The sequence below is a fragment of the Mytilus trossulus genome, chromosome 8, assembly GCF_036588685.1.
Source record: "Mytilus trossulus isolate FHL-02 chromosome 8, PNRI_Mtr1.1.1.hap1, whole genome shotgun sequence".
NCBI lineage: Eukaryota > Metazoa > Mollusca > Bivalvia > Mytilida > Mytilidae > Mytilus > Mytilus trossulus.
Genome location: NC_086380.1, coordinates 69,487,786 through 69,515,277, shown reverse-complemented (window position 1 = coordinate 69,515,277; position 27,492 = coordinate 69,487,786). Strand labels below are relative to the sequence as shown.

Here is a 27,492-nt window from a genome sequence, read left to right as displayed (position 1 = left end):
TTGTGCGACTTCCGTATGTATTCCGTATGCGCATGCGTATTTATCCAATTTTCGGACGAATTTACGTGTGGAGTCCTGCAAGTGATAATATTTTCGTTGATTTAATACATATTCCAATGGTTTGCAGGTAAAATTGAAGAGAGGAATTATGCATGACCTAGAAATTTTAAATTTATATTGGAAAAATTGCTGTTCTTGTGCCGTATTTTCAAAATGAATTGCAGACAGCTTCATAATGGCGGTCTGTGACATTATAAATCAATGAATGACTTCATGCAAAAATTAACATTTCATTAAATTTCAGACATACTTTTGTATGTCATTTATCTTCTTACTTGTAAGAGTTATACGTGTGTAAGTGTGAAATTGTTTATGTTTTGACCATTTATGCAAAATTAGACATAAATTGACCATTGTCTTTCTAATGACAAGTTTGACAGTTGTGGAGTAATTTTGCAACCCATCCCTCAGGCAGACAGCCAAAGTTATTCAAGATGTAATACTTAATGAATTCGTCTGATTTTGTTGATAAGAATAAACATCAGGCACATGCTTTCTGATGATCTCATATTGTATCATTTGATTTAGAGTTAGTTTGTTTTGATTTTTAAATTCTGATAATTTATGTCCTTCATGATGCCAAACTTTTATTTTCATGTTTGGTCTGCTTGTCAACCAAAAATTCATATGAATCTTCAGGATTTCAAACTTAATTCCAATCTATTCTAATCGTATAGGTTAATACGTATTTTGATACAGCTTTTAGGCCCAAAAAACATTACTTGGTGTTTCACTCATGTGCTGTGTAGGGTAGGTACAGTGGAGTCCCTGATGTATGTGCGGCCAGTGATACCATGTATTAGCTGATTTCATCATATTAACACAGTAATATTAAATAACACATATAAAATCATTCTTGTTATTGTTTTAACCTTCCAAAGGGATAAAAAAAAAATAAAGGATAAAATTGATAAGTAAAGTTCAAGAGACTGAAGAGTTCAATAATAACTGCAATCCCGCGATTTACAATATTTGGCTAATTAACATGAAAAAAATCACATCATCAGATAAAATTTGTTTTATTTAAGTATTTAAATTTATATCTGATTGAACTAATGTTTGCTCTGCATCTTTGGCAGTGTGCTTGGTTCAAATGCAGCTATGTTTCGTAGTCGAAATTCTTTCCATTATTCAAAATGAGCTATTTTTGGAAGGCATGCATCATGTGAAATCATTGGACATTGGAGCAACTCTCAAAACAGGGGTTTTCCTAATTTTGGACACACATTTCACAAAATCTTGATGGTAAAACCATACAAACAGAAGATTTTATGAAATAAAAGTATGTTGTTTTGATTTGTTTTCAAACAATATTATCCAATATTCAGTGATATTGGTTTTATCAGTTGCATGAAGTGAAGTCATAAGTCTTAGGTGCGCGGATACACTGAACTGGGTGCTAATTGTAATTTAGATTTAATAAATAAATTTTTAATCCAGTTTCAAAGAAAACAGTTAAACAAGTCGAACACATGCTTTTATATTGACTTACGCAATCAAATTGATACATCCACGTTCCTGATTCACATTCAGACACGAAAGATGCATGTTGCATAGCATCAATTTGCTAGATAAAATCATTAAGAACCTTTTCAATTGTCAAGTTGACAGTCAACATTTGCCCTAAAAACCTCTTCAACCTTTTACATTAACAGAACAAATCGTTTTGTCATGTTTGTTGTTGCTGCAAATCAGCAATACTGTAAATGGGTTCATGACTTCTAAATTTCACAGTGTCTGTATAAAATAAGCTCCACACGATTTTTACCCCCATAACAATTACCAAAAATAGCAAGAAAACTGCATGGGAACCTTCATGACAGCTTTTGGTCATTCTCAATTAAGGCATGTAAGGGGGAACCATGAAGGCTTGGCACTTAAAAGGTTACAAATGGCAATTAATAAAATTATCTTGTTTTTGACACAAGGGACCCCAGATCAGTCATGTTAGTAGAATACATTTTGTATTTTGAGAATATACACCAAACAACAAGTTATACTTACATGACTAAATCCCCCATATTATATATATTCATGATATTTGAACAAATTGAATATATAAAACTACATGTCTGGTTGCTGTCTCTTTGACACATTCCCCATTTCTATTTTCAATTTTATCTACATGATGTATACATTTTAAGAACTAAAATGATGTCAGATTATAATTACATGGAAATTCCTAGCCTTCATGGGTATTTAAGTTGACTTGATGAAAACTGGATGTTCGCAATAAGCCCCTTTGTCTGGATAATTGCTTTCCTATTTACATTGAATACAGTACATTTATTCCTGTTGCAACTGAAGTTGATAAGGGAGAGGATTAGTGCTCTGGATGACCCATGAAGAGTTTTTAGAGAATTTGCCTCAAGGGGCCAGTAAATCTACATGTACCTGGTGAAATTATCTGTAGTTAATGATTTCAAATACTGTACCAATACAGTACATGTACTTACTACATGTACATGTTTCATGAAGGCAACTTTGCTTTGTGTTCCGAATTCTGCTTTTGTCTCGTATTTAGGTATTCAGGATTATATGATCATTTACCAATATGTCAATTACTAACTTATGTAAATATTGCTATACATTTTTTGTACATTAGTATTGCCATAATTGCTGGACTATGATTAATTTGATGAGATGATTATGCATTAATTCAAAGCTTAATAACATTTTAAATATCTCGTATACCATGTATACATGCATTCTGTATTAATAGAATGAGCTCCCAGTGGAAATCTATTGAATGTAGTTACAATGGCCATGGAATTGCAAATGTATTATTGATCTTGTAATAAATTGAAGTTAACCATGTTTACTGCAATGAACATTGATAAAAATCAATTAATTTGTAAATCAGTTTAGAAATTGAACAAGGAAATGTATCTTAATCCATATGGACTAGGACTTTCTAATTAGTAGCTGCAAATATGTCATGCTTAAGGTCCTTTTGATGATTTTTACATTTGCAAACTGTAGACAATGATAGATGACATTTTTTTCAAAGAACAATAGAGCTTCATTGTTCCTAAAAAGTCAAATCATGTAAATATTTTATGTTTGATATCAGGTATATAGAAAATTGAATATTTATTTAATTTAATGTATTATAGAAAGAAAGGTTTGATAAGAGACCAAAAATACATTTTTTTATTTCTTAAAAAATAGAAGCAAAACAAATGGAGATCTATACTTACATGACTTATGCATGTTGGACTATTTGGGTTGGATGCAGTTGGAAGTCAAGTGTTTGCAGATTGAAATGGCATGAATGACAGAATTTCTTTGAGCTGTACAGGTAGTTTATGTACCTCTAAGCTAAGTGGCATGTACAATGTACAATGATGTAAAATGATCATTACACATGAGTGAGGCTTTTTCAGTTTGTATATATTTGCTTTAATTTTTCAGATCCAATTAAGATGTGCTGACATTATCCTAACTAAAGACAGAAGGGGAAAACGTTTTACTATCTTTAAGCAACCATGGTTTTATCTCAAAGACAAAGGGAGGAATTGTAAGTAAACTGTCTGTTATAAGATGATTTGCACTAACAGTGTTTGCAAAAATTTTCAAGGATCATATGGTAAACAGGGAATTTTTAAAACAATCTTGTACCTAAAAATAAAGAGTCACAACTATTTACACAATCGCTAAACAAATAGTTCATTTAATTTAGCATCATGACATGCAAGCAATAAGATTTTCTTCTAAAAAGTATTAACAGAGGAACGAAAGATACCAGAGGGACAGTCAAACTCATAAATTAAAAATAAACTGACAATGCCATGGCTAAAAATAAAAACAGACAAATAATATACAATGTAATAGTACAGGAGACACATTATAGAAAACTAAAGACTTGCATGTAGCAACACAAACCCCACCAAAAACTGGGGGTTATCTGCAAACCCGGTAAATTTGTCTCTGACCGTATGTATTGAATTTAGAATTAATATCCTGTTACCAATAATAGATTATTAAATTCAATTATTATTCAGCATGTTCAGTAATCAGTTATATAATCTTATTTTAGTCTTGTTCTTATTTTATTTTTAGGAATCGTGCAATAGCAGATTATCTAGCATCAAATGGATACCTCAGTGCTTTGTCAGAATTTCAAAAGGAAACCAGCATGGTGAGTTGTTATATCTATAGAATATTTATAATTCTGAAAAGGAGAGGAACTTCCTCAGATTGGAACGACCATAATTAATCTATTAGTACAAATGTAGTAGCTATGTTATAGAGGCAATGTGACAAATGGCAATGGTATTTCCTACTTTATGATACTTGGAAAAGCTGAGCCACTTCAGCAGAATTAGTATATATGTACTGTAGCTTGAGATGGATAAGCACGCAAAACGATCAAAGAATTTTAAACAAATAAGGATAATACAATGTGCATGATGTACACAGTCACCATAAGCATGATAAGTGTGGTGACGATATCTTTGAATCTAACTGATAAAATAAACAACAGCTTTGCTGTTTGACATTTACTAGTTACGAACCAAAGATAAGATGACATTGCTGTGTGATGTCAACCTTGGATACAATGTTACTTCCGACACCTTGCCAGTCCTGCAGTCTTCTCGACATGCTTTGCAGTAAAGGTTCAGATGTGAAGTATTCTCGACTTTCCTTTAACCAATAAAATATGACGTTTCTACAATGATTTTTTTTCTTGTTTCTCAATGAAAGTCTGTTTGAAAATTATGTTTAGTCGAGGACTTATAAGTTATAGTTTCTAAATTATAATAGATACTTACTCATGTAACTGAAAACCACCAGTCTTTATTTTTATCTAATAACAGGTCATGACAACATTATTTTGTCTTATACAGGTATGTACAATGTATGTAAAACTAGGGTTTAATATTCATGATATTTGAAAATTATTTCTTTGTAGCCTGGTGAAGTGGATAAAAAATATGCTGGATTATTAGAGAAAAAATGGACATCCGTAATTAGACTTCAAAAGAAGGTAGGCTGACTTTATTTGTAGAAGTTAAAGTATATATGTTAATGAGATAGAAACAGAAAAACAAAAAACAACTACAAATCAAGAACACTTCAAACATTAGGCAATCGTATACAAAACAAACCAAAATCTTTTGTTGGCTATTTGTATACATGTGAAATATTATGAATATGTTTGAGGGAAAATCTGTTATTCGTTAAATATTTGATTTTGTAAATCACCTATACCCAATAAACCAACGAAAATTAGTATCCAATCCAAGGAATAATAATTAATTCACAGTATTCAAAATAAAATCAATTAGCAACTTAACCTTTAGATAAAAGCTGTTTTATACAATAGATTGTAGAATAACCAAATGTACTGTTTGCTTTGTAAGCCATAAATACAGGGATTTATCATTATTTATTGGATACAAATTTTCATGGATTTTTGTGGGTACACTACAGGCTAGGATAGGGAAACCTAATTACAATTTTTCAGAAGGCATGTATTCATACTCTGCCAAAATCATAATACTGTCAATTCTGAAATTATTGCATCCATTTATTATTGCGATTTTGTCATTTTAGACTCAAGTGCGATTTTGATTTTTTAGGATTTTGAGAAAAATCCTGTTTAATTCATATGAAATATTTCAAAATGCCAGTATAAATTATTGCGTTTACAACTCTGTCGCATTTTTCGCAATAATAAAAAATATTTCTGAATTTACAGTAAACTGTCTATTTCAAAATATTTCTTTGTGATTTATATGATGTGCAGCATTTCATAATAATTATCAAACAGAAATAACCAGCTGAAACTTATTTTGTTCTATTGCTTAGGTTATCGACCTAGAAGGTAAACTTTCTGAAGCAGAGAAAGAATTTAATGCAGGAGGACCCACACGAGACAAACGGAGCCCAACGGAATGGATCCCTCGCCCACCTGAACGATATTCTCTCAGTGGACATAGAAGTCCTGTCACAAGAGTTATATTTCATCCTACATTTAGTGTGATGGTATCTGCTAGTGAAGATGCTACTATAAAGGTATTAATTGTGGTCATAGAAATAAATGTTATTTGTTGCAAATGTAGGAGCCATGTTCTCCCTTGAAACTTACAGAGCCAAGAAAGGAGTAGGTCTGGTAAGGGTCAATTTTGGCCTCAAATTTCAGGTTCATCTGACGAAAGATTTTGAACACTTTTTAAACACTTAAGTGTCTATTTCAATTGATTTAATTATTTTAAGTGAATGATTTTAACTGATTTTGTCACTAAAAGGCTCCGATTCTAGCTTAAAAATGGAAAATCTATCAAATATATATGCAAAAAAATGTCAATTTTCAGATCGTTTCCGTGTTCATCCTCAACCTTAATATATGTTATGTATTATCATCAAATACAACTTACATTTCAATATATTGAATAAACACAAATGGGGCCACTTTCATTTAGGATGAAAACCGTCAAAAAATTAACTAAAATGCCAAAATTGTGAAGATTTCAGTAATTTAGCATGACTTTATGATGCTAGTACCTGATATATGCGCATTGTATTGTCAAAAACAGCACATATATTTATGTAGCAGAACCATTCTTCTTTCCAATAGATAACCAGAAGTTTACATTTTAGCAATTTTGTAAAACAACTATATTTTGGGGTCAAATAAGGGTCTTACCGGACCTTCTCCTTTGTTTAACCAAGTTGCTATTTTAGCAGTAAAACCACCACTTTCATTCCCAATATATATGTCTATAGGTCTATAGGTGACTGTATGGCCTTCAACAATTAGCAAAACCCATATCACATATCAAACTATCAAAGGCCTAACATGTCAAAATGTAAAACAATTCAAACAAGAAAACGAACAGCCAGTGATTTATTTACAAAAGAACACAAAAAACATATTTTGCATAACAAAATAGCAAAGTTACAACATGACAAAATGTGAAACAATTAGAACAGGAAAACCAACAGCATGATTATTTTAATGAACATGATGAACAAAACAACACAAAAAACATGTTCACAACTAGAAATTTAATTGGCCATTGGATCTTAGATATTCATCCTGTAAAGGTAATTGTTTAACATTTAGAAATGCAGTATTGCTATATTGAACTTTAATATAACAACATGGCTGATTTGTAATGCAAAGAGCAAATTATATTTAAGCAAACAGACTAATTATTGTTGCAATATGTGGTAGATAACTGCCTTTATATTATGTATAAAAAGCACCTTTTGTCTGATTACAGTTATGGGACTATGAGACTGGTGATTATGAGAGAACTTTGAAAGGCCATACAGATTCTGTACAAGACATAGCATTTGATAACACAGGAAAATACTTAGGTAAAAATGTATTATAGTCTTTTAAAAGCAATGCTGGGAAAAAAATCATATTCCCCTCTATGTAGGACAATTAAGGAGAAAAGGTTATTTTGATATTATTATAACAATGGTGGCATCACACAAACTATTTCCAAACTTTAATGTCAAGATTATAAATCCATCATATCAAGGTGGTACCTTACTTTACAGGGAGATAACTCTGTAAAACCAGCTAAACGTTTTAATTACGTTGTGTTGGTAAGGGAATATTAAGCTTCTCAATAATCAAAATAAGTGTTTGTCAAACTGCTATATAACCAGTGTATTTTTTCTGATAAAACGGTTGGTTCAAATTTTAAATTGTTTTATTTTTTTTTGTCAATGGGTCAAAGTATATACTTTGTCAAAATTTCAAGAAAATTTAACCAGCCAAATTAATTTTAGTTAAAGTGTTGGTTACCACCTTAATACTTTAAATTTTTGGGGCCTTTTTCAGGTATTGTATATTTTTTGTAATTTTAATTAAGGGAGATAACTCCTATTTTTTGCTGCAGTTGCATGATGAATGTATGCATTTCTCATTGATAGGGAAACAAATATTGATTACTGATTTATTCCTGAACACTTTCTTGGTTCCCCAATGGAAGGGAATTATTGGATGTTTTTTCTGTATTGTTTGTTCTGTAAAGAAGAATGTACACTGACTGTCACTTATTGCTCTAGTTTACACAGAATGATAACTTTACTCAGTTTAATTGCTGGAAAAAAAAATGATGTCAATTAATTTATGTTGAAGAGTTCCTTCAATAGTTTTTTTTTTAAACAATTGTCTGTTGTTAACATTACCTATTGAAAATATGACATCTTAACTTTTTTTAATTGTAAGTTTTTTTTTACAGTTTCATGCTCAGCTGACATGAAAATTAAGATATGGGATTTCACAACAGATTATGAATGTGTTAAAACATTATATGGTATGTATTTATTGTCTTGTCTGTGGATTTTTATGTTTCATAATGCAATAAAAAAATGTGTGGTTTTGTTTTGGATCATTGTGATTATTGTTTCACAGCTGCATTATTGTTCAGAGCTTACAACATGACAAGAATTTTCAACATGTATGACATATTTGCCACTGGACATGAAGCAACCAACAATCAACTCTCAATCTGATGTGGCATTAACATAGTTATGAATCAATAGGATCAGACAAGTTACAAAATGTACAATTGTGTGTTGGTCATACACTTAGGTTTAAATTTCAAGTTAAATTGAAATGAGCTATACAGTATTCTATTAAGTTAATTACTCTTTTTTTGTTATTAAATCTCAACATTAACTATAGCATTCTTATTTAAATTGTTCACAATTAAAACATTTTTTCCGCTAAAATAATTTGAAATTCCAGCTATTTTAAGATATGGAATAGGTGTATCAGAAAATAATTAATATTGAGATCTAGGTCTATGTACATTTTTTTCCATCTTTGTGGTATGTATAGAAGAGTTTTATATTTTTTAGGCCATGACCACAATATTTCCAGTTTAACATTTATGCCCAGTGGAGACTTCATCGTTTCGTGTTCCAGAGACAAAACAATCAAGATGTGGGAGATATCTTCAGGGTATGGAGACATTATTTATTAATCTTGATTTAAAAAAAATATAAATGATAATGGGACAATCCTCTCCACCAGAAACCAAATGACATAAACGTTAGCAGTTTTAGGGTACTGTGGATTCATTATTATTGGTTGGATACCAATTTTTCGTGGATATAGGTGAACCACAAATTAGATGTTAAACAAAAGACAAATTTTCTATAGGCTTGTATGCAAAATTAGACAAAAACCACGAAAGCTTGTGTATTAAAGGTTAAATCAGTATTGCATGTATAGATAAGTGTATTAAATGAAATACATTAATTGATCTAAAAAACCGTTTGACAAAATTATCATTAAAACATAAGACGGACAGTGAAGCTTGTCATAAACCCACAGTTATGGTTTGCATCTGCATACCACACAAGACTTCATGATGTAGCACTGTTTCACAGACATTTTTCTCGGGAGGAGTTGTTTCAGTATAAAGGTTATTCCAGAAAGTGGGAGTTTAAAAACAAGACAATGCCGGCCAAAGCTATATTTGGACTCAGCAATCACCATTAGATATAAATCAACTTAAAATCGTGACAGAAAAACTAAAGGATGCATTCATTCAAAAAAGGCATAGTCAAATTGACAATTCATCCAGAGGAGAATTTTATGGACTTTTTAAAACAATCTTTGGCTTAGAAAACTATCTTTTAAAATTATCACCATTTGAACGAAATATATTTCAAAATTAAGATGCTGCAATGTAAAAATTCCAGTAGAGCTGGGAAGATGGTATAATATTCCAAAAGAAGAGAGGACATGCAATTTGTGTTTAACTGCAGTTGGCAATGAATACCATTATTTATTTGAATGTAATTCTGTATTAGTCAAAAATATCAGAAATCAGCATATTCCAGAGTACTATGTGAAATATCCAAGTGAAGCAAAAATGAAAGGACTACTGTCATTGACTAATATTAACGTACTTAAAAATGTGTCTTTATTCATTTCAAAGTTAACAAAAATATTATAATAAATATTATAATATAAAGTAAGGTAATTTTCTAAATATTTCATTCCTAAGTTGTTTTATTTATTTCTTTAATTTTATGTGATTGTATTTTGTAATTTACCTCTTGTTTCACATGTCAATGTGACTGAGTGTTTTTGAAATAAAGCATATTGTAAAAAAGTGCCTGGCTGATGGGAGACATAGTATTTTCTGGAACAGCTTTAAAAATAACAAGTTGTTTTGTGTGATTGCTAATCTGAATTCAAGATAAATGCATAGACACCCTCTCTGTTAGAAGAACAATTTAATAATTAAAAGCATCAGGACCTGTTTGGAAAGTAAATTCTAATATTTGCTGTTTTATTGTACAAGTGTATTATTTCTATTATCAGGTACTGTGTGAAGACTTTTACTGGGCATAGAGAATGGGTGAGAATGGTACGAGTGTATCATGATGGATCCTTACTGGCTAGTTGTTCTAATGACCAGGTTTGCCCATTGTACTGTTATTTTTTATATGGCTGGGTAATGTTAACATGTCAACTTGTTGGCTTATGGACAAATTGAAAAAAAAAATTATGCTATGAACCACAAAATACAGACCAAGTTTGAATTTTGGTAGTATCACTTTAACCGTGCTAAAGTTTCAAATGGAAAAGAAATGCTGATTTTATTTTTTCATTCTCAAACTTAAGTTAACCTCAACCAAATGTTGTGAAACTGATGCACAAAGCTTATTACCAACAAATACAGATCAAGTTTGAATTTTTGAGGTGTCACTGATCTGGTTCTAGAGTAATGCCGCTTTACGAATGAAAAAATCCATTCTCTAACTTTAGTTTGCCTCAAACAATTTATACACAATTTTTGTCGAGCCTTCGACTTTAGTCGAAAAAGCGAGACTAAGCGATCCTACTTTCCGTCGGCTTCGGCGTCGTCATCGGCGGCGTCCACAAATATTCACTCTGTGGTTAAAGTTTTTGAAATTTTAATAACTTTTTTAAACTATACTCGATTTCTACCAAACTTGGTCAGAAGCTTGTTTATGATCATAAGATAGTATCCAGAAGTAAATTTTGTAAAAATAAAATTCAATTTTTTCTTTATTTTACTTATAAATGGACTTAGTTTTTTTCTGCGGGGAAACATTACATTCACTCTGAGGTTAAAGTTTTTAGAATTTTAATAACTTTCTTAAACTATCCTTGGTTTGTTCCAAACTTGGACAAAAGCTTATTTATGATCATTAGATAGTATCCAGAAGTAAATTTTGTAAACAAATAAATCCATTTTTTCTGTATTTTACTTTTAAATGGACTTAGTTTTTCTGCGGGAAACATAACATTCACTCTGTGGTAAAAGTTTTTAAAATTTTAATAACTTTCTTAAACTATCCTGGGTTTGTACTAAACTTGGACAAAAGCTTATTTATGATCATTAGATAGTATCCAGAAGTAAATTTTGTAAAAAGACAACTCCATTTTTTCTGTATTTTACTTTTAAATGGACTTAGATTTTCTTCCAGTGAACATTACATACAGTCTGCAAAACATTTATTAGATTCATTAATTATTCTAGATTTTTACCAAACTTGGACAGAAGCTTCTTACAATCATAAGATAGTATCAAGAGGAATATTTTATTTATTGATTTTTTTCCTCATTTTTAGCTCACCTGGCCCGAAGGGCCAAGTGAGCTTTTCCCATCACTTTGCGTCCGGCGTCCGTCGTCCGTCGTCTGTCGTCTGTCGTCCGTCGTCCGTCGTCGTTAACTTTTACAAAAATCTTCTCCTCTGAAACTACTGGGCCAAATTGAACCAAACTTGGCCACAATCATCATTGGGGTATCTAGTTTAAAAAATGTGTGGCGTGACCCGGTCAATCAACCAAGATGGCCGCCACGGCTAAAAATAGAACATAGGGGTAAAATGCAGTTTTTGGCTTATAACTCAAAAACCAAAGCATTTAGAGGAAATCTGACATGGGGTAAAAATGTTTATCAGGTCAAGATCTATCTGCCCTGAAATTTTCAGATGAATCGGTCAACCCATTGTTGGGTTGCTGCCCCTGAATTGGTAATTTTGTGGAAATTTTGCAGTTTTTGGTTATTATCTTGAATATTATTATAGATAGAGATAAACTGTAAACAGCAATAATGTTTAGCAAAGTAGGATTTACAAATAAGTCAACATGACCAAAATTGTCAGTTGACCCGTTTAGGAGTTATTGCCCTTTATAGTCAATTTTTAACCATTTTTCGTAAATCTTAGTTATCTTTTACAAAAATCTTCTCCTCTGAAACTACTGGGCCAAATTAATCCAGACTTGGCCACAATCATCATTAGGGTATCTAGTTTTAAAAATGTGTGGCGTGACCCGGTCAACCAATCAAGATGGCCGCCACGGCTAAAAATAGAACATAGGGGTAAAATGCAGTTTTTGGCTTATAACTCAAAAACCAAAGCATTTAGAGGAAATCTGACATGGGGTAAAAATGTTTATCAGGTCAAGATCTATCTGCCCTGAAATTTTCAGATGAATCGGTCAACCCATTGTTGGGTTGCTGCCCCTGAATTGGTAATTTTGTGGAAATTTTGCAGTTTTTGGTTATTATCTTGAATATTATTATAGATAGAGATAAACTGTAAACAGCAATAATGTTTAGCAAAGTAGGATTTACAAATAAGTCAACATGACCGAAATGGTCAGTTGACCCGTTTAGGAGTTATTGCCCTTTATAGTCAATTTTTAACCATTTTTCGTAAATCTTAGTTATCTTTTACAAAAATCTTCTCCTCTGAAACTACTGGGCCAAATTAATCCAGACTTGGCAATAATCATCTTTGGGGTATCTAGTTTTAAAAATGTGTCCGGTGACCCGACTATCAAATCAAGATGGCTGCCACAGCTAAAAATAGAACATAGGGGTTAAATGCAGTTTTTGACTTATAACTCAAAACCCAAAGCATTTAGAGCAAATCCAACATGGGATTAATTTATTAATCAGATCAAGATCTATCTGCCCTATAATTTTCAGATGAATCTGACAACCCATTGTTGGGTTGCTGCCCCTGAATCGGTAATTTTAAGGAAATTTTGCTGTTTTTGGTTATTATCTTAAATTTTATTATAGATAGAGATAAACTGTAAACAGCAATAATGTTTAGCAAAGTAGGATTTACAAATAAGTCAACATGACCAAAATTGTCAGTTGACCCGTTTAGGAGTTATTGACCTTTATAGTCAATTTTTAACCATTTTTCGTAAATCTTAGTTATCTTTTACAAAAATCTTCTCCTCTGAAACTACTGGGCCAAATTAATCCAGACTTGGCCACAATCATCATTAGGGTATCTAGTTTTAAAAATGTGTGGCGTGACCCGGTCAACCAATCAAGATGGCTGCCACGGCTAAAAATAGAACATAGGGGTAAAAAGCAGTTTTTGGCTTATAACTCAAAAACCAAAGCATTTAGAGGAAATCTGACATGGGGTAAAAATGTTTATCAGGTCAAGATCTATCTGCCCTGAAATTTTCAGATGAATCGGTCAACCCATTGTTGGGTTGCTGCCCCTGAATTGGTAATTTTGTGGAAATTTTGCAGTTTTTGGTTATTATCTTGAATATTATTATAGATAGAGATAAACTGTAAACAGCAATAATGTTTAGCAAAGTAGGATTTACAAATAAGTCAACATGACCGAAATGGTCAGTTGACCCGTTTAGGAGTTATTGCCCTTTATAGTCAATTTTTAACCATTTTTCGTAAATCTTAGTTATCTTTTACAAAAATCTTCTCCTCTGAAACTACTGGGCCAAATTAATCCAGACTTGGCAATAATCATCTTTGGGGTATCTAGTTTTAAAAATGTGTCCGGTGACCCGACTATCAAATCAAGATGGCTGCCACAGCTAAAAATAGAACATAGGGGTTAAATGCAGTTTTTGACTTATAACTCAAAAACCAAAGCATTTAGAGCAAATCCAACATGGGGTTAATTTATTAATCAGATCAAGATCTATCTGCCCTATAATTTTCAGATGAATCTGACAACCCATTGTTGGGTTGCTGCCCCTGAATCGGTAATTTTAAGGAAATTTTGCTGTTTTTGGTTATTATCTTAAATTTTATTATAGATAGAGATAAACTGTAAACAGCAATTATGTTCAGCAAAGTAAGATTTACAAATAAGTCAACATGACCGAAATGGTCAATTGACCCCCTAAGGAGTTATTGTCCTTTATAGTCAATTTTTAACAATTTTCATAAAATTTGTAAATTTGTATTAACATTTTCCACTGAAACTACTGGGCCAAGTTCATTATAGATAGAGTTAATGTAAGCAGCAAGACTAGTAAAGTAAGATTTACAAACACATCACCATCACCAAAACACAATTTTGTCATGAATCCATCTGCTTCCTTTGTTTAATATTCATAGACCAAGGTGAGCGACACAGGCTCTTTGGAGCCTCTAGTTGTTTAGCCTGTGATTTACAGCAAAAGTAGGCGAGACACTGGGTTCCGCGGAACCCTTACAAATTTTTATAACCAAAAAACTCAAATAAAGTATAAATTTGAGTAGTGTCACATCAACCTTTTTCATTTATATGATATGCAAGCACAATAAAAATAGTTCTTTAAAAATGTTTAGTTTGTTTATTTTTTTTTTTATCAAATAGGCTACTTTATCCTTATCTCTGTATCATATTATTTTTAAGTAAAGTTCTGACTTCTGAGTACAATTGCCATGTCAACCTTTATCCAGAAACCTGCTGAATTCTACAAATAACACAAAATCTGTTCTCAAATATAACAAAATTTAATAGTTTTGTAAGATAAAAATCTGTATACGTAACTATTGTAAGAATATTTAAAAGATTTAATTAAATAAGCCATGTTTTTTTTGTTACAGACAGTACGTGTCTGGGTGACAGCCACCAAAGAATGTAAAGCTGAGTTACGAGAACATGAGCATGTTGTGGAGTGTATAGCCTGGGCTCCGGAGACGGCACATCATGACATCAATGAAGCTGTTAATACAGATGTAGGTTCAGCCATTGTGTGACATTTGATTGCTCATTTATAACTCTATGAAAGGATGAGGTCCTGTGATTTTATCAATTTTCACATGATCAAACTTTTTAATTCTAAAAGCATCATTAAAAAAGGAGGTGAACACAAAATTAGTGTGACATCCATTTTCACTGAATTAGTTCACATTTTTGTTATCAGCCAGCTGAAGCCTGCCTCTGGGTACCTGATTGAAAACCCAAAGGTGGCCTGGGGCTTTTGTTATTATCATGGGTCCGTTTGTTGTTTCTTTAAGGCATTCCCCATTTCTATTCTCAATTTCACAAAATTAGTTTTATGTTTATTTTACATTCTAGAAAGTCCTGATAATTACCTGCTTTTCCTCGTCCAATTTTAATGGGGAAAAAATAATTTTAAATTAATGTGCTGATTTACCATGAATGCTAGATTTTGGCCCTAATGGTTTTTAATTTATATTTTGAGGCATTAATTGGAAATTTAAGTTATTAATTGTTAAATTCTACACTCAAATAATTGTTTGACTGATTATTGGAATAAATGCTAAGATTTTCACCTAGAATCTGAATTCTTGTAAATAATTTTAAAAATAGATGTAATAGAAAATTATATGAAGAATGATAATAACTAGTGAAATCACAATGACCTCATCATACTGCAAAATATTCTTGACATTTTCTATTCAACAAAACTGATACAATAGATTCATAATTTTTTGTGGAACACCAATGAAAATGGATAAAGGTTAACTACTTATTATAATTTTCAGTTAAATATCATTGATCTATTAACATGTGTGCAAACTGTCATGAATGGAAAATCCACCAAATATTCATCAATACACATTTTTTGATCTATTCTCAAAAATTGATTTATATGAAATAAATGACTGCAGTAATTGATATTAATATGATATGTAACTGATAACGAGAAATTTCTTGATTTTTGTCGAGCCTTCGACTTTAGTCGAAAAAGCGAGACTAAGCGATCCTACTTTCCGTCGGCGTCGTCGTCGGCGGCGTCCACAAATATTCACTCTGTGGTTAAAGTTTTTGAAATTTTAATAACTTTCTTTAACTATACTGTATTTCTACCAAACTTGGACAGAAGCTTGTTTATGATCATAAGATAGTATCCAGAAGTAAATTTTGTAAAAAAATAAATCCATTTTTCCGTATTTTACTTTTAAATGGACTTAGTTTTTCTGCGGGGAAACATTACATTCACTCTGTGGTTAAAGTTTTTAAAATTTTAATAACTTTCTTAAACTATCCTGGGTTTGTACCAAACTTGGACAGAAGCTTATTTATGACCATAAGATAGTATCCAGAAGTAAATATTGTAAAAAGATAACTATGTTTTTTCTGTATTTTACTTTTAAATGGACTTGATTTTCTTCCAGTTAACATAACATACAGTCGGCAGTTTAAGTTTTCAAAACATTAATTAGATTCATTAACTATCTTAGATTTTTACCAAACTTGGACAGAAGCTTCTTACAATCAAAAGATAGTATCAAGAGGAATTTTTTTATTGATTTTTTTCCTCATTTTGTGATGAGCCTGCGATTTACAGCAAAAGTAGGCGAGACACTGGGTTCCGCGGAACCCTTACAAATTTTTTATCATATATTTAGTACAAAATACAGCTATTTTGTATATCTAATAAAGGTTCTTTTTTCCAGTCTGTATCACCTACCCTGTATCGCATACCCCGTATCGCATACCCCGTATTGCATGGCTAAACCCGTATCGCATACTTTTTTTTTTTTTTTTTTATCAACTAAAGTCTTTTTTTGGGGTTTTTTTTTGCTTAAGAATTTTTTTTCTAAAAATAGGTAATTTTTTTTGAATGACGTCATAGTTTGGTATGTAACGTCACATACATCAAGTTTTCAACAGATTGTAAGGTAACCTAGGTGCTTCGTATAAATAATTGAGCAGTTATTTTAAAGCTTTGAAACAAGACAAAAGCAGAACTGATAGTAACCCAGTGCTTTGGATCAGAAAACAGTTCATATACTATAATACTCTTCTGTTGAAATATATGATAAAGCGTATAATACATGGCAAAATCCGTATCACATGCCGTATCACCCTCGACCAATATCATCCTTCGGGCCTAAAGGCCCTCGGGATGATACGACATATGATACGGATTTTGCCATGTATTATTCTCTATATATACAATGTATATAAATCAAGAAATTTCTCGTTATCAGTAATTTAAATGAAAAAAATTATGCTTTTTCAGTCCAAAAAAGGAAAAGGGAATACGAGAAGTGGACCATTCTTGATTTCCGGATCAAGAGACAAGACTATCAAGATGTGGGACATTAGTGTAGGACTATGTCTCTTTACATTGGTTAGTATAATTAGAAAAATGATTTATATTTGTTTGTTTGATAAGCATTGAAATTTTTTTTCGGTTCCTTCTTAATTTTATCATGTTTATTGCAATCTGGAATAAATAAATTGTCAAAATTTGTCAAATGCTTTCGAGTAACAGATCAGTTTCGAATTTTGTTCTGGTCAAAAGATTTTGTGCAAAATTATTGTCTTTTGTCTTAGAAAATTTATTCAAATAATCAGTTTTCCGCATTGTTATTGGTCAATCTTGAAATTTGATACTCGAAATGTACTTTTATCCTGACAAATAACAGATCAATTTCAATTTTGTTTTGTGCCAAGTAATAGTCTATGGACTTAGTAAATTCATTCAAATAATAAGTTTTCCAGACTTTTTTGTCATGCTTGAAGATATTGAATTAAAGATTTGTATATAGTTTCATCATTAGTAACAGATCAATTTTGAATTTTATGGTTCTTTGGCTTAGAAAGTTCACTTCAATAACCAGTTTTCAACACTTTTTTTTTGTCTGCTTGAAGATATTGACTTGATATTTGTTTTTCTAGTTTATACCATGACAAGTTATAGATAAAGTTAGAATTTTGATTCAATACTATGAACTTTTAACTGGTTAGGGACTGTATATATATTTTCTTTAATTTCCTACCTCAAATTTTGTTGTGCTCCAAAAATAGTTCACAATAAACAATGGCTTGGTTTTACGAGTGAGGTAAAGTGAAAAATGTTTATGTACAGCTTAATTTTGTTATACCATACTTTTACATTACTTTAACAGATAGGACATGACAATTGGGTAAGAGGACTGATATTCCACCCTGGAGGCAAATATATTCTTAGTGCTTCAGATGACAAGACATTACGAGTGTGGGACATCAAAAACAGAAGGAATCACAAAACACTGGAAGCTCACACACACTTCGTTACATCCATAGGTAAGTTCAGAAACACAAAAAAAGTTGAGAGTGGAAATGCGGAATATGTCAAAGAGACAACAACCCGACCAAAGAGCAGACAACAGCCAAAGGCCACCAATGGGTCTTCAACACAGAGAGAAAATCCGGCACCTGGAAGTGGTCTCAGCTTGCCCCTAAATAAAATTGTGTACTAGTTCACTGAAAAAGAACACCAAAACATATAAAAGAACTAAAATTGAAAACATACAAGACTTACAAAGGCCAGTGGCTCCTAACTTGGGATAGGCGCAAACATGATAAGGGTTAAAATGTTTTTTTTAGATATCCCCCTATACCTCTAGCCAATGTTTTATAAAGAAACACATAACATACAAACTCTTCATTATAGCCATAGATAAGTTAACAAAACTCTGGAAACTCTCGCACACATTGTTACATCTATAGTTTTCACAAAACAATTATAAGCTCACTCACATTTGAACTTAAAGCACACTTAGCTAATTTATACCTGTTTATTTCTCACTATAAATATTCATGCATCTTTATTTTATTTATATGTTGTTTTGATATAATAATTGTCTGTATTTGGATCATACCTCTAATGTGCTCTTTCCAATAAAAATATTGAATTGAATATTGTCACAAAACATAAAATGTATCCATTTCTTCTTCATTGCCTAATATTATCAATTATCGGTAATTCGTATATATATTTTCCCTTTGATCTTACTGCCTAATATTTTCGAGTATCAGCATGCTGGCTGTATCACTGAAAATATTAGGCAATACATTGTGTGACGGCATAACTACCTATTATTCTATATGTATCAAGTCAAGGCCTTGGAGGCATAAACTTTGCACAGTGCTTAGAGCACAAAAATGATGCTCGAAACATAAAATCCAGCAATTTGATTGGTTGATTTTCGAGTCTTGAGTACAAAAATCATGCTTGAAAGTTTTATGACGGTGAGCCTGTTCATGATCTAGAAAATGTCAATTAAAGTGAAAATGAACAAAAAAGGCTGATAACTGCTAACATTTGAAATAAAAGAAATTACTCAGTCACTATATCCAAAGTGATCATACATTTTTATACAATTTACAACTTAAATATAAGAATGATATAACTATTTTCCACATGATAATCTCTTGTTACAATACAAAGTGGATTAATTTATTTTGGTGGATACCTATCTTCATAGGAAAAACTTGAGATTCATGGAAATTTGATTTTTTCGTTGTTTTGATAAAGGGTGCATACAAGCCTATAGAAACTTGAATTTCAATGAACATGTAAATTTATAGTTCATCTTATGATCTTTGCCACAGAAATTCACAAAAATTGGTATCCAATTTGAATCCACAGCGCTTTTGGTGTAAACTGTATGAAACAAAACAATGCAAATATGTAAGACAAATAAGGTGTGCACACTTCATAAGTTTTGTATATATATTGTTTCAAGAGATTTAACAAAAATTAAAAGATATCATCACAAAATTCTGAACAAATAAAGTCATACCAGAAATAACTAAAAAATAAATAAATTAAGTAACAGACTTTCCATAAAGATTTTTTTTCAACCCAAAATAGGTAAACAAATGAATTGGTATTCATTTGCATATGGTCAGTTTATATCAGTATATATTTGATAATCAATTTAGGGATTTTTCATATGATCAGTATTAGGAATCACTTATATATATTGCAACATCATGTTTTCTGGCAGATTTTATATTCTTGCTTATATCTTTCCAGACATGCACAAATCATCTCCATATGTGATTACTGGTTCCGTAGACCAAAGTGTCAAAGTATGGGAATGTCGTTAACGCCACCGATATTTAGTCTACAAATTTTAGAGACAACACCAATTAACCAGCTGTTCCACTCTGGCACTGTGCCAATTATTATGTGATGTTTGTGAAGTTTCAGCTCTGCGTTGTTCTCATGAAACATTTAACCAATTGATGTGTCGTTGCTAACTTATTTCATCTTGACATTGCTGATATGTTTACCAGCTCGTGCAGACATGGTTTTCTGCAGTGCTGTTTACTAGCTCATGCAGACATGGTTTTCTGCAGTGCTGTTTACTAGCTCTTGCAGACATGGTTTTCTGCAGTGCTGTTTACCAGCTCTTGCAGACATGGTTTTCTGCAGTGCTGTTTACCAGCTCGTGCAGACATGATTTTCTGCAGTGCAATCATCCAAATGTATTACTGTTGATCAGAATGCATTCTTCACTTCAAATGCTCGCTTCCAGTGCAAGTGTTGTCTTTTAAAACTATTGAATTATATGAATGATTACATAAATTCAATTAATGGTTGCCGTGGAGATGTACAGAAATGGCAACTGAGAGAATGGACAAAAATTTGCCAGTTGCCAAAGGCACATATTCAGACATAAAGGACAAGAAATATTATAAGATGCATATTTATTTAGAATATTTTTTTTAATTAATCAATTTGATTCAATAGAATTTTAATGTATAATTATTATAGATGTTGGTCACAGGTAAAATTATATCTATATTCTTGATTATAGAGCTTGGGTTGGATGGAGTGCACGTTTGGGAAAAATACATTACATATTGTTTAACTAGACTTGAATGAATTGTCTAATTCACAGTTCTTTAATAATAGACAAGAGGAAACTATATATTGACATAAGAATGATTGGTATTTTGACTTAAGTTTTCTTCATCTTTGATGTCAACAGAAAAAGTTTGAATTGCTTTTCACTTTTTATCAAACCACAATAAGTTATTCAAACAGTATAATTGATAATGATATCATTTATGAAATTTGTTCAGTTAAACAGGCTAAAGAAGAAAAATTAGTGATCTTAGTGAAACCTCCATGTTTGACTTTTTTGTTCTAATTATTGAACTTTAAAATCGAAGAATCCATAATAAGATTCACTTTCCAAAACACTGAAGTCTTTTTGCATAATTCTCCATCTTTCATCTTATCTTGTGCTGTCTTTCTTACTTTTTGTTACACTCAAAATGCACTGCCTTATATTATAACATCTATTCCTTATTACTTTGTTATTAGACCAGAAATTCATTTTAAATTGTTTGTGTTTGTGCACATTAATTTTGAAATTAAGAAAGGAATCAAATTTTGTTGTATTAAATTGTAAATCAGATGAAATTGTTTTGAAATATATATTTATTAAAAAGTTAATTGAATTTCAGGTATTGTGAAGTTTGACAGATATACTAGGGATGTAATACACACAAAAATGCAATCTTTTTATATCTGAAGGGTTCAAAATGTATCAGATTTATTATCCTGTGGTGGTTATTTTGTTTTATAGTCAATTCTGCTGTGTTCACTTCTAAAGAAAACTTATTTTTTAATTTTGAAAAATCTACAGTGTATGCAATAATTATAATGAAAATGGAAGTCATCATGGAAGGGGATATCAAGCTGTTGAATATTTTTGTTAATGCATCCATAGTCAACACAAACTTGCCATTTGACATATTATGTTGTAGGTATTATATCAATATTTATTTATTATTTGTTTTCACTGTTATTTCAGAGTATTTTCATATCTGAACTATTGATATTAATATTGAAATTGAACTGTGAACCTAGAAAAAAAAATTAACGTTTGAAGTTGGATTTTATTTTCTGGTCACAATTCAATAATATTGTGTATCACAATAGCATAATGGATGACTTTCTGCCTACTTTTGCTCACAGTATCACATTAACCTTTAACATTTACTGTGTATACCTGAATGATATTAATATGAATTTTGTTCATTTACATAGCAAAACATTTACTAGTTTACAAAGTTCATAAAAATAAGTATTTGTTTTGCTATGATATGTTTAAACTTTTTTCCTTATGTTTTAATAAATTTTATTTTGTTGTTTATAACATGAAATTCTATGAATTGTTGGTTATAAAAATTAACATAACAACAAATTTATCAATTCTCAATTTTTTTGGCAGGTTGCATTTATGATTGAATCTCAGGTTGAAAAAAAAGTTTTCATTTTTGTGCAATTTGGGTTGTCAATTTATAATTTGATTCCCTTAGAATAATAAAAATGTATAAAATGGTATCTTTGTAAACCACCCGGTTTATACATTTACAAGCTGTTCTGTGATATTACTTTCTAATCTCATCCAATTTATTGATTTCATTTTATCCCCATTAACAAATTATACACGTAGTGCTATTTGAAGACAAAAAATAATTTCTAGTCAAATAGTCCCCCATGATTTAACTATGTTTTTTGCAGCCTAGCTGCTTGTTTTAATTATGCATTGATAAAACCACAATGTGCCAAGAACCATTTTAATGTTGTTCAACCATTTGTTATATAAGAAAATGTTTCTATTTGTCAGAAATATTTTCTGCTAATTCTTTTGTGTTGTGACTTTTCCTGCATATCTCTATCAAATCCATGTAGGTCTTAAATATAACTAAAAAATATTGAATGTAAATTCAACAAGTTAATCAACAAGATCAATCCCAGAAAAGGACACCCATTTTACCACAACAAGTGATTACTTATTTCAACTAAAGATTCATCAGATGCTATCTCCAAAATGAAAGAGAAAAATGATTAATGATAAAATCAAAAATCAATATTTTGTACACTGTTGTATATCATTGTTGGAATATGAAAGAGTAATTTTGACTGAATGAAGTTCAAATGTATTTGTTAACATTAATTAGTACCAAAGAAATAATTATTTTTTGAAAAATTATGTTCTTATATTGTGAAGGCATCATGATGCAAGTTTCGAAAAGGGAGGTTTATATCTTGATTTTGAATTAAGTCAACATGACTCTCTTTAACATCATTGAACCATGATGCCGGATTCAGTATAAGGTCATAACAACTTTTTAAACAGAGCAAGAAAATGGAACTCTCTCAGAACATCTTAGTACCATTGTTAAACATGTTAAAATTGTTTATTATTTATTTTACATGGGAAAAAAATATGATGTCGAATTTTCAGTAATTATAAAAGTCTTTTGTTTTCATTTCGATTCACTTGAGTATGCTGTAAACATTCAAATTACAGAAAACTTCAGTAGATTATTTCTCATTAAATGTGAGAGTACAGAAAGTGGATGTATGAAATTGCTTGAAAATTGGCATGTATATAATTTGCAGAAAAATCCTTCTTTTCACTTTAATCTATCTATTCCATAAGCTATTTTATGGTATATGATAGAACCGAAAACAGGGACTTTTCTTGCAAGGTGTAAACATTTCTATTCACACTTTATTAAGAATAATAAATGTTTAAAAAAACATACATATTGTTCATTATTAGATTTGAAAAAAAGTTGTAGAAAAAAATATGAAAAAAAATTGTTGAAAAAATACATTGAAAATAAAGTGTGTAAAATTGATTGCTATAAATAGCTAATTTATGCATGTATTTTTGTAAGTGCTATTGTGGGATTAAGGAAGGAGATTAATCATATAGTATTATTAGTCATTGACCAAAGATAAACAAGCTGTATCAGGTCACGGAAGTTGTTTGATAAACCAGCTTAAATATGAACTGTGGGTTGTCTACCCTTTAAAGTTTTTAAAAGATTATTATCTCCCTTTATCAGAGATAAACGCAATTGATAAATGTGAACTTGAGTGGGTTATCTACCCTTTGAAAAATTAAAGATTGTTATCTCCCTTTACCAGAGATAAAAGCATTTGATAAAATTGAGTGGGTTGTCTACCCTTAAATAATTGCAAAGATTATTGTCTCCCTTTACCAGAGATAAAAGAATTTGATAAATTCATACCATCTTTCAAATGATTAAGCCTGCTATATTATTAAAAAAACAAAATCATTCCTTAAATGACATTGAAGCAGCTTGTATGTCTTTCATCATCAGAAAGGCTTGTGTATCTTCGTAGCTTTGTTTCAAAGATTTTAAATTTGATCTGATTGTTATGTCTGTCAAATAAATAATATATCCATCAGATTTAGCTGTTCATTGTATTCTTAACCTTTTGCATTTATTGGGGAAGATTCAGATATCAATATTATGCCTTGCAGCTTTTTAGTATACTGTGGATTCAGTTATTTATTCTTGTGTACACATTTTTTTTAATAAGGAACAATTGTATTTTATGTTCGTTTGACTTCAGATTTTGTTGAGATTTACATATAAGCTTGAAAACAAATTTATTCATTGTACATTTCTTGATTTCAATTTTGACAATATCGACAAAAACTGATATCCCATGTATAATAATGAATCCAAAGTATTGCATAGAATTAGAAAAAAAAAAATGTTTATACATGTAAAATAATTTTCGTCAGGCCTGCAACTGTTGTCGCAGAAAACTCAACATAGGGTAAGTGATCTGTGGCAGCTGATACAGAAACATTAGCTAACTTCTTAAAAGCTTTATATTTTAGAATGTGGACCTGGATGCTTCATACTTTGTAAATAGATGCCTTGTGTTATGAAGTTTCCTTCTGTCATATGTCCATTATCCTTCACCTCATTTTCATGGTTCAGTGACTACTTGAAAAAAAAAGTTCAAATTTTTTGTAATGTTTATTTCTCTCTAAATTTGTTAAGTTTTGGTGGTCAGGTCAATATCTCTGATACTATAACCAATGGGTCAAGTTTATTTGGAGTATTGAATGATTAAGGTGTACATATCCAATCTTGGATACATTTTCATGGTTCAGTGGTTATAGTTAAGTTTTTATACGACCGCAAAATTTGAAAAAAATTTCGTCGTATATTGCTATCACGTTGGCGTTGTCGTCTGCGTCGTCGTCGTCGTCGTCCGAATACTTTTAGTTTTTCGCACTCTAACTTTAGTAAAAGTGAATAGAAATCTATGAAATTTTATCACAAGGTTTATGACCACAAAAGGGAGGTTGGGATTGATTTTGGGAGTTTTGGTCCCAACATTTTAGGAATTAGGGGCCAAAAAGGGCCCAAATAAGCATTTTCCTGGTTTTTGCACTATAACTTTAGTTTAAGTTAATAGAAATCTATGAAATGTTGACACAAGGTTTATGACCACAAAAGAAAGGTTGGGATTGATTTTAGGAGTTTTTGTTCCAACAGATTAGGAATTAGGGGCCAAAAAAGGGCCCAAATAAGCATTATTCTTGGTTTTTATTATTGGCCCAGTTTTCAAGTTGGCCCAAATCGGGGTCCAAAATTAAACTTTGTTTGATTTCATCAAAAATTGAATATTTGGGGTTCTTTGATATGCCAAATCTTACTGTGTATGTAGATTCTTAATTTTTGGTCCCGTTTTGAAATTGGTTTACATTCAAGTCCAAAGGGTCATACCTGTCAACTGACCCGTTTTTTGCGGGTTACACCCGTTAATTTCACCCCTCACCCGGGATTTTTTCAATACCCGGCGGGTCCCGGGAATTCACAACATGACCCGTTTCACCCGGATCTTTATCAGATTTAAATTCCGATTTTTGATGTCATTCTCTTGTTAATTAATATCGATTTTCATCATTGATCAAGGTAATTAATACCTGCAAATTCAGTTGACAACTCACTGGCTTCACTTGACAGCTTGGGTGTCAAACAAACTGTTAATTAACGTTTATCACATTAGCCTTTGGGTCATAAAATAGTCCGTGAATTTCAAGATCTTTCAAGAATGTTTGAATATGTTTTGAGTTATTTCCCCTGTTTTAGCTTTTATCAAATTTGTTATCCTTACTATACATATAACCATTAAAAATGAAAATAAAAATTGAATTCAATACAAAATTATATAAGATTGTCTATTTAGTGGTCAAAAAATATTTTGAATTTCCAGAAATATTTTTTTTTGCAAATTAGTTTTTATTTTTATACTTTTATAAATGCTTTAACTGATTTTGACTAGACAAAACTAGACTGGATTGGAAGTAAACCATTGTTTAATATGGAATTAAAAATGTCGTACGCGTTATGACCTGAGAATTTTTACTTAATGCAGGTGATGACCTGACATTTCACTTTCAGAGGTTGACAGGTATGAAGGGTCCAAAATTAAACTAAGTTTGATTTTAACAAAAATTAAAATCTTGGGCCTGTTTGATATGCTGAATCTAAACATGTACTTAGATTTTTAATTATGGGCCCAGTTTTCAAGTTGGTCAAAATAAGGATCCAAAATTATTATATTAAGTATTGTGCAATAGCAAGAAATTTTCAATTGCACATTTATAAATTCAGCAATAGCAAGAAATCTTCAATTGCACAGTATTGTGCAATAGCAAATATTTTCAATTGCATAGTATTGCACAATAGCAAGAAATATCTAATTGCACAATATTGTGCAATAGCAAGAAATTCAAATTGGATTTCAATTGGAGTTATCTTTCTTTGTCCAGAATAGTAGTTGAATCAACTTAAATCATTGTACAATATACAATGTATATTCACTTTTACTACCAACTGATAGATTAAAACAATCTTTACCATTCAGTCATTGTCAGTGATAACAAGCACTTTTTTTACATTTTGATATTTTATGATGTATTTAAATGAGTAGTTATTGTTGCAAACTTCATTAGAAATTTGAATTGAGATCAGTTTTGAAATAAGGGAATGGGGGATGTGAAAAAAAAATTCGGGGGGTGGGTCAATTTTTTTCATTTCAGATTTCATAAAAAGAATTGAGAGGATTAATATTCAACAGCATAGTGAATTGCTCAAAGGCAAATTTTTTTTTTTAAGTTCATTAGACCACATTCATTCTGTGTCAGAAACCTATGATGTGTCAACTATTTAATCACAATCCAAATTTAGAGCTGAAACCAGCTTGAATGTTATGTCCATACTTGCCCCAACCATTCATGGTTCAACCTCTGCGGTTGTATAAAGCTGCGCTCTGCAGAGCATCTGGTTAAGTTTTAGTCTGTTTTACTGTATGCTGTTGGTCTACTATATTTGGTGTATGGAATTATTATAAGGTGTACATGTCTAGCGGGCAGTTGTCATCTAACCTTGACCTCATATTCATAATTCAGTAATCAAAGTTGAGTTTTGTTTTTTTCTAATACTGTATGCAATATGTCAAATATATTTGATGTAGGAAAAAAGTTTACGGTCTAACAAGACATCCTTCAAGCGCTTTGAGTACAGACCAATTGTAAAATATGAATATATTAAAATTGAGAATGGAAGTGGGGAATGTATCAAAGAGACAACAACCCAACC

General features: G+C 31.1%; 1 protein-coding gene across 1 annotated transcript; it reads left to right on the top strand.

Moving 5' to 3' along the window:
- The first annotated feature begins 2 nt into the window (after window positions 1–2).
- On the top strand, window positions 3–24,276 carry LOC134681335 (lissencephaly-1 homolog). The gene is made up of 13 exons (XM_063540917.1): window positions 3–127; window positions 3,475–3,580; window positions 4,123–4,201; window positions 4,976–5,050; window positions 5,875–6,081; window positions 7,293–7,389; window positions 8,268–8,342; window positions 8,890–8,992; window positions 10,367–10,463; window positions 14,889–15,020; window positions 17,279–17,389; window positions 18,171–18,327; window positions 20,066–24,276. The coding sequence occupies exons 2-13, from the start codon at window positions 3,549–3,551 to the stop codon at window positions 20,137–20,139; spliced, it is 1,239 nt and encodes a 412-aa protein (XP_063396987.1). The 5' UTR covers window positions 3–127; window positions 3,475–3,548; the 3' UTR covers window positions 20,140–24,276.
- Window positions 24,277–27,492: the final 3,216 nt, after the last annotated feature.

Coding starts and splice junctions, on each gene's coding strand:
- LOC134681335 (XM_063540917.1), top strand. CDS start 3,549: ATGGTTTTATCTCAAAGACAAAGGGAGGAATT. Junction 7,390..8,267: donor TAACACAGGAAAATACTTAG/GTAAAAATGTAT, acceptor TTTTTTTTACAG/TTTCATGCTCAGCTGACATG. Junction 8,343..8,889: donor ATGTGTTAAAACATTATATG/GTATGTATTTAT, acceptor TATATTTTTTAG/GCCATGACCACAATATTTCC.